The 7,313-nt window shown below is 36.1% G+C and overlaps 1 protein-coding gene across 1 annotated transcript in view; it reads right to left on the bottom strand.

The window, feature by feature from the left end:
• Positions 1–6,413, bottom strand: part of sec14l7 (SEC14-like lipid binding 7) — an 8,402-nt gene extending 1,989 nt beyond the window's left edge. Inside the window, exons 1-10 of the mRNA XM_035667978.1 lie at positions 6,343–6,413; positions 5,072–5,147; positions 2,417–2,460; positions 2,271–2,333; positions 1,997–2,185; positions 1,461–1,556; positions 1,289–1,349; positions 1,129–1,212; positions 384–490; positions 152–291 (exon numbers count right to left, since the gene is read on the bottom strand). Coding sequence (XP_035523871.1) covers positions 152–291; positions 384–490; positions 1,129–1,212; positions 1,289–1,349; positions 1,461–1,556; positions 1,997–2,185; positions 2,271–2,333; positions 2,417–2,460; positions 5,072–5,147; positions 6,343–6,396 — 914 coding nt within the window. The 5' untranslated portion in view covers positions 6,397–6,413. The remainder of the gene's footprint in view (positions 1–151; positions 292–383; positions 491–1,128; positions 1,213–1,288; positions 1,350–1,460; positions 1,557–1,996; positions 2,186–2,270; positions 2,334–2,416; positions 2,461–5,071; positions 5,148–6,342) is intronic.
• Positions 6,414–7,313: the final 900 nt, after the last annotated feature.

The raw sequence follows: 7,313 nt of genomic DNA, 5'->3' as shown, positions 1-7,313 counted from the left end.
AGATTATTGAAGATTATTATTAGAATGGAGCAGGAGATTGGCCGGAGAATTGTGGCAGCAGGGGCAGTTTTACGATCCCTTTATCAAACAGTTGTCACAAAAAGAGAGTTGAGCCGAAAGGCGAAGCTCTCGATCTACCGGTCGATCTTACCTCAAGAGGCTGCTGGGGGCTGTAACATCATATTCCAGCTGGAAGATCGATCCGCGGCTGATGGTCACACTGTTGTTGTACTGAACCTTCACCGAGTCCTGAATGTAGTACGACCGGGGCACTGTACCGCCGTACTTCAGCTACAACAACAACAACAACAACAACAAAACATCCATCATTTCCATCCAGACCATTCAGAAAACTCTTCCTCCTCCACCAGTGTTTTTCTCACCATCGTTCTGCAGCGAGGGTCTCCATCAGGATCAGTCAGGGTTCCTCCGTACACCACAGGAAGCTGATCCGGGTCAATATGGTTACGTAACACCTCCTGCCAGTTACCTATAAACAGAGGAATGTGTATATTTGAGGTATAATTTAGGTAAACGGTCAACCACTTTGGTCCAGACTGATATCTCAACAACTATTGGATGGGTCACCATGAAATACTGTGAGACTTCAGTTCTCTTCCGAGACCTCTTTTGGTCACAATTAGGCAATCAGAAGTTCTTTGGATGTATAAAACCTCTTAAAGCCCACCGGGTTGAGTTCTAAGATGCTTAGATCGCCTACACAAATATAAATGTTTAAACTACATATCAATAGATCAGTTAGATTCTCCACAATTCAATCATCTGGTTTGGTAAATGATGCTTGTGACAGTGACCGATTGGTTCCTAAAGTTAGCTTGACAGTCACACAGCAGCAGCTGAGATGTACTTAAGTAGTTTTTTCTGGTACTTTACTTGAGTATTTATTCTTGTGACAACTTTTGATTTTTACTCTCTACATTTTTACACAAATATCTGAACTTTCTACTTCTTACATTTTAAAACAGGCTCATTACTTTAGTTGTAACGCATTTGAGAAACAATGCACGCCTTTGCCTTTATCGCGCATTACAGAAGATGTGATAAAAACAATGTCAAAGTACAGCCTCACAGAGCTGCTAGCGTCCGGGTTACAAAAAGTCGCCTTACTTCCTATAACGATGATCTTGCGTCGCGTTTCCTCACACAGGAAGTGTTTGATGAGGTTGTAGGCCATCGGAAACATCTTGGGAGCTGCAGCAAAAGACGGAAAATCAGGAAAAAGGAAGAATGACAAACACGTCAGACAAGCTCAATAGTGCAGACGTACCTTTGATAAGAAACACTCTCTTCAGCCCCTCTGGATAGTTATCTTCAAACATGGTGAGGATCTGCAGCAGAGGAACAGAGTCAGTATGAGATACAGGGATTTAATGTTATATGTTAAATATAATGTAAGTGTATCAGTGGACAGATGAATCCGGAGTATCTGACAAACAAACCTCTCCATAAGCTTCAATAGCAGGTTTCCAAATGTGTTTGAGTCCGAGTCCTTCACAGTCGTAGATCAGAGTAATGGCTTCAATGTTCTTCCCCAACTGAGACACAGAGGGAGACATTTCAGGGGAGGAGAGGAGAGGAGAGGAAGAGAGAGGAGAGGAAATAAGAGGAAAGGAAAGGTAACAAGGAGAGGAGGTAAGAGGAAATAAGAGGAGGAGATGAGACGAGACGAAAGGTAAGGACAAGTAACAAGGAGAGGAGATGTGATGAGAGGAGAAGAGAGAGAATAAGAGGAGGAGAGGAGAGGAAAGATAACAAGGAGAGGAAAAAACAAGAGGTTGAAGAGACAAGTAGAGAGAGGAGACAAATGGAGGAAACAAGAGAGGAGAAAACAGGAGAGAATGAAACAAAAGGAGAGGTAATGGAACGAGAGGAAAGGAGGAAACAAAAGAGAACAGGAGAGAAAACAAGTCAGGAAGGACAGAAGACCAGAGGAGGAGAAAGAGAAGGAGAAAGAGGAGGAGAGTTTGATCCCGACCTTCTCAGACTGCCTCCGACACTCCCTCTGCAGCATCTCAGTGTGTCTGATCTTCGTCTTCAGGAAGTCCTGCTTGGTGGCGGACAGCAGGAGACCTTTAGGGTCCAGAGGACCGATCACATCGTACCAGATCGGACTTCCCTCTCTGTCGTACCCACACATCCCTCCAGACACGTACTTCTCAATCACCTGAACACACAAACAAAGGATAATAATCAACAACAACAAAAGTGTTTAATTGTTCTCTATTTTAATTATAAATATATATTCTAACCTCTGGAGGTTTCCAGTCAGATATGATGCTGTCTACTTTCATCTTCCTCCTGAACTCCACGTGCTGCAGAGAGAAAGAGAGAGGCAGCGGTCAGTAACACGAATAAACATCACTGATCAATAAAAACGTTCCACTAAAGATCTCACCTTTCTGATCATAATCTCAGCTTTCTGCACGTTGAAGCTTCGGGCTGCAAAAAGAAAGAAAACATCCTGATTAATTAGGTATAGATATGATTTAATTTCAGCCTTTTTTTCTTTATCTGACATCTTAGGAATTAAAATTTTGGAAACAGAACGAATTATTCAGCTTATAAAATTTGATGTTTTGTTATAAATTGAACAGCTATGAATACAAGTTGAGCTGAAACAAATACAAACTGGTACTTTAGTACATTTATGGGCCAAAACAACAGATAAACGATATGCAGAATACACAACAACAACGTGAACATGTGAAAAATGTTCAAAATGTTCAAAATGTCCAGTTTCTGCCTCTCTGATGGCGGTTGTATCAACACGAACTTCATTTAGACGATTAACATTACACATTACATTAAATACAAAGCGATTTAAGCTTCTCCGGACTAACAACAATCGTACAATAGTAAAACCTGAAGCCGTCTGAGGTTAACAGCTAATGTAAATATTGAACCACAATCACAGAGTCCCTCATTGATCTGAACCTCCCTGAACTATGGACCCCTAAACAGACACCATGTCCTGTTACTTAAAACCAGCTCAACAACAGTGCAGGTAATAGATTACACGAGAAACTCAACATAAATCACCCAAAATATTCTGCTAATATCACTATGACTGATAGTTTCTCTGTATTTTATTATCTTATTCTATTTATTAATAGTTGTCAGATCTCTGCAGCTTTTTCTCGAAGGTCGAATTCAGCGTAAAGCAAACATTTACTGTCGGATAAGACCACCGAGTTCAGGTGGGTCGAACCCTCCAGGCCGAGTAAATACTATACGCTGTCACGGCCACAGGGTCAGAGGGACGAATGTTATAGGAAATAAGGTACTGATTAACCAAGAGGAGGCTGGAAAGTTCATCAATTAGGTAACTTTTGAAAGAATAAATGATCAACTGTTCTCCTTTAAAAATGAAAGGTTGAATTAATGAGAAATAAAACAGCTTATGGGGGCTAATGTTAGCTAATGTTGGCTAACAGCTGACTTAAGGACTCTACTGTTTCAGCCGTTATCATTATCCTGTAAAGGACACAATAGCTGCTATTTTAGGAAACGCTCATTTGCTTAGTTGCAGATTTAGATGGAAAGATTGTCGGTCTGTGAAATATGAAGCTACAGCACAAGGTGAGAAATATGGAAGCTCATTTCTGCCAATGTGACTAAAGTCAGTAATTAGATATTAGTTTGTAAGTTTATAATGAGAAACTCTGCCATTACTTTGACTTAATATCTCAAAATAATCAGAAACTTTGTCATTATTTTTTACTTAATACCTCAAAATATTGATATAATATCTCAAAATAGTGACTTAGTATCTAAAAATGATGAGAAACTTTCTCAATATTTTTTACCATATATCTCTAAATATTGACTTTTGTATCACAAAGTCAATATTTAGAGAAAGTTTCTCATTATAATAACTTATACAATCCCTTTTTCCTGTTACATTGGGCTTCCATAGAGTATTTAACCTTGTGTAAACAGACGAACTGATGAGAGGAAACACAACAGACAGCTTCCCTTCTCGTCATTATTCAGAGAGTTTCAGACGCCCGAGGCTACGCTCGCTCTCTGTGACGCTGCTTTTAAACAAACCTGTTCCCATGTTTCAGTTTCAATGGAGGCTTCGGTATCGAGTGTGAATAACTCTCTTGACCTTTTACCTTGTTTACCTTTAAAGGTATGTGTACTTTTGTACTACCCCTCAACCCAGATTGTGTGTCTACAGTTTTACTATTTAAAATAAGAATGAATTGAGGCACAAAAAAATAAAATTGTTTAATAATTAAGATTAGAGGAAAATCTGATGGAAAAATACATTTTGTGTAGTAGAAATATGTTGTTCTGCAGCCTTTAAATGTAGTTTCAGTCTTTTTCCATACAGCATAATGTTCATTTAGTAAAGGTTTTTGCTTTTTTCCCCTAAAATATTAACTAATTTTACCTCTTTGAGCCTCAAACAGTTATTTAAAGTAAACAATGTGAGACGTTTAGAGGAGAAATGTGTCTTTGTTGGAACTGTTAACAACTCATAGACATCTAAAATATGACAGGAAACACTGATTTACCTGCAAAATAGGTTTTTATTTCATAACATTATTGTAAATTTGTAAACTGAGAAGTAACAAAAGCTGCCAAATTAAGTAAAAAGTACAATATTTTGCCTCAACCTCTTACTTCAGGACAGTTTTACGTATTTATATATCGGCTCTGAATGGTAAACTGTGTTGAGTTTAGAAGATATTTCTGTGCAAATGTTGTATTTGATGTTCTGATTAGACTGAAAATGGACAAAAGCTGGAAGGAGATAATAAAGGAGTCATATAAGAGCTAAAAGGCTGGAAGTCTTTCCTCAAACATACAAGAAAATGGTGATTTATAGTTTAATTTCTTCAATTTAAACTGTAAAAATACCTTTTTCCTTTTGTTTTTACTGTTATTATTTGTCAGTTCTTTATATTTTCTATCTTAAGCAGGTGACCTTTGTGTATTAAAGAAGTCACCTTGTACCTGGATGGTTGTGTGTGTGTTGTTGTGCCAGCATCGTACCCACACTGAGGAAATGTTAAACAGTGAGATCGGCTGCAGGTCTCACCTCTGAGCCAGCGCAGGAGGTAGTGGTCGTGCTGCGCCGGCAGGTTGGGGAGGATGTCCTGGATCCTGCCCCGAAACTGGAGGCAGAGAATACTTTATATCACAATGCTGAAGATAAACATACAGTTTTATTATTTAAAGATACAGTTTGACATTGAGGAAAATACACGTATTCACTTTCTCCAGTTAGATGAGAATATTGATACCACACTTGTGTATGTGCGGTAAAATATGAAGCTACTGTTAGCTTAGCTTAGCATAAAGACTGGAAACAGGGGGAAACAGCTAGCCTGATAGGTTTATTGGAGTTTCTTAAGTCTTAAGTGATAATCAATCAAATATGTTGGATTTTAGACAAGTTTAGTTGATTGGTAATTTACTATATATTTCTATTGAGGAAATTATTCAACAATTAATTGATAAACTAATCGACAGATTTAATAGATAATAAAAATAATGGTGGCACATTATCCACAACAGATAATAAGTTAAACTATAAGTAAACTTTAAGCTTGTAATCCTATATATAGTCAGTATATTCTGTATAATATAAATATAGTATATTCTGTATAATATAAATATATATAAGAGCCAAATACTGCTGACATTTATATATTTAATAGGAATATTTGAGTAATATTGCCCTCAGGGATCTACAGTTGATCCTGCATTAAAAAGTTTACTTATATCAAACATAAAAGTATTTATTACATAAAATGACTTCAGAGTTTTATATTATCATATAATCTATATTATTGATTATTATTACAGAAGAATTTAAATGTTGTAGGATGTTATAAATACTTTGTTTACTGTATAAATATTTCATAAAATCTGATTAAAACAAGAATCTGAAAAGTAAATATAGTTGTAAAATAAATACAGTGGCGTAAAAAGCTTTAATTTTTAGGACTTTTATTTAATCTTTAGGACTTTTATTTAGTCTTTAGGACTTTTATTCAATCTTTAGGACTTTTATTTAATCTTTGGGTGTCAAAGATGACAAAAGGCACCAAGTAGACACTCTGGTTTAATCTTTAATATTACACTGTGTTTTATAAACTTTATATTGTTTTTTAAATGTAAAATATGAATCTGAAAAATAAGAACAATGTCACTATAAACAGCAGACGTTGGAGTTGCCATAGGATCAGTGTGTTACCACAACAAAAGCAACCAGAGATACAACTATTCGGAACTATGAACTAATCAATGCCTTTAATCAATCAACCATACGAATCATATTGATTAAATTAAATATATATATTTTACCTCAGTTAAGATTTCATCCTGCTGTGGGCTCAAGTCTCCAACCCGTCCACTCATTGTGTCGTTCTAACAGTAAATGAGGTGAAGTGGAAGGAAGAGCGGGTAGACTAAACACCACGCCTCCTTACACACACACACACACACACACACACACACACACAGAGGTGGACTTTCAACCCTTTCAAAGGATTTTCATTGCGACACTGCTGCATTCAAAACTTAAATGAAAGCTCCAGTGTGAAACATTGAGGATTTATTTATTGTCAGAAATATAATATTTTCAGGTTTATTTTCATTAGTGTTTAATCACCTGATAATAAGAATCATTGTGTTTTTGTTACCTTAGAATGAGACGTTTTTATCTACAGAGGGAGCGGGTCCTCTTCTAGTGGCGGAGTCCGCCAAGTTTCTACAGTAAACCCAGAACAGACAAACCAAACACTGAGTTTTAGATAAGCAGTGACTTTTCTATCAGTGAGTAAACTGACTATATTTTATGCATATTTGATATTATATTCAATAATGACAACCACAGTAGATAACAACTGATAAACTGAACAATGAACACAAACAGTGAACACAATAACTGCAGGAAGTTTGTGTAAAAGTGTGATTTGGGTTAATTTTTATTATTTTCTGTGAATATTGCATCAGAGATGAGTTTTCATTATATTTTTAGGAACTTTTTAAACAATTCTCTTTCATTTCTTTGTTTTTTTAATTTCTAAAAATCATACAAACGTAACTTTTTGACAAATTAAGTGTTTTCTATCAGCTCTTTGTTTGTTTTTAATCTCTTTTTAATAGTATCTCTGTATTGCTGCATTCTGTCTAACTCGTATGTTGCTTTTACTCTTATTTTTTATTGTGTTTATAGTGTGTAGGTAAAGAACATTTCTTCAAAAAAGTGCTATACAAATAAAGTTATTATTATTATTATTACTAGTAACCATTCATGAGCGAGACAGATTTAA

Source organism: Morone saxatilis, unplaced genomic scaffold (assembly GCF_004916995.1).
Source record: "Morone saxatilis isolate NCDOM2014 unplaced genomic scaffold, NCSU_SB_2.0 Contig21, whole genome shotgun sequence".
Lineage (NCBI taxonomy): Eukaryota > Metazoa > Chordata > Actinopteri > Moronidae > Morone > Morone saxatilis.
Note: the sequence above shows the minus strand (reverse complement) of the source record. Positions and strands in the feature narration are given on the sequence as shown.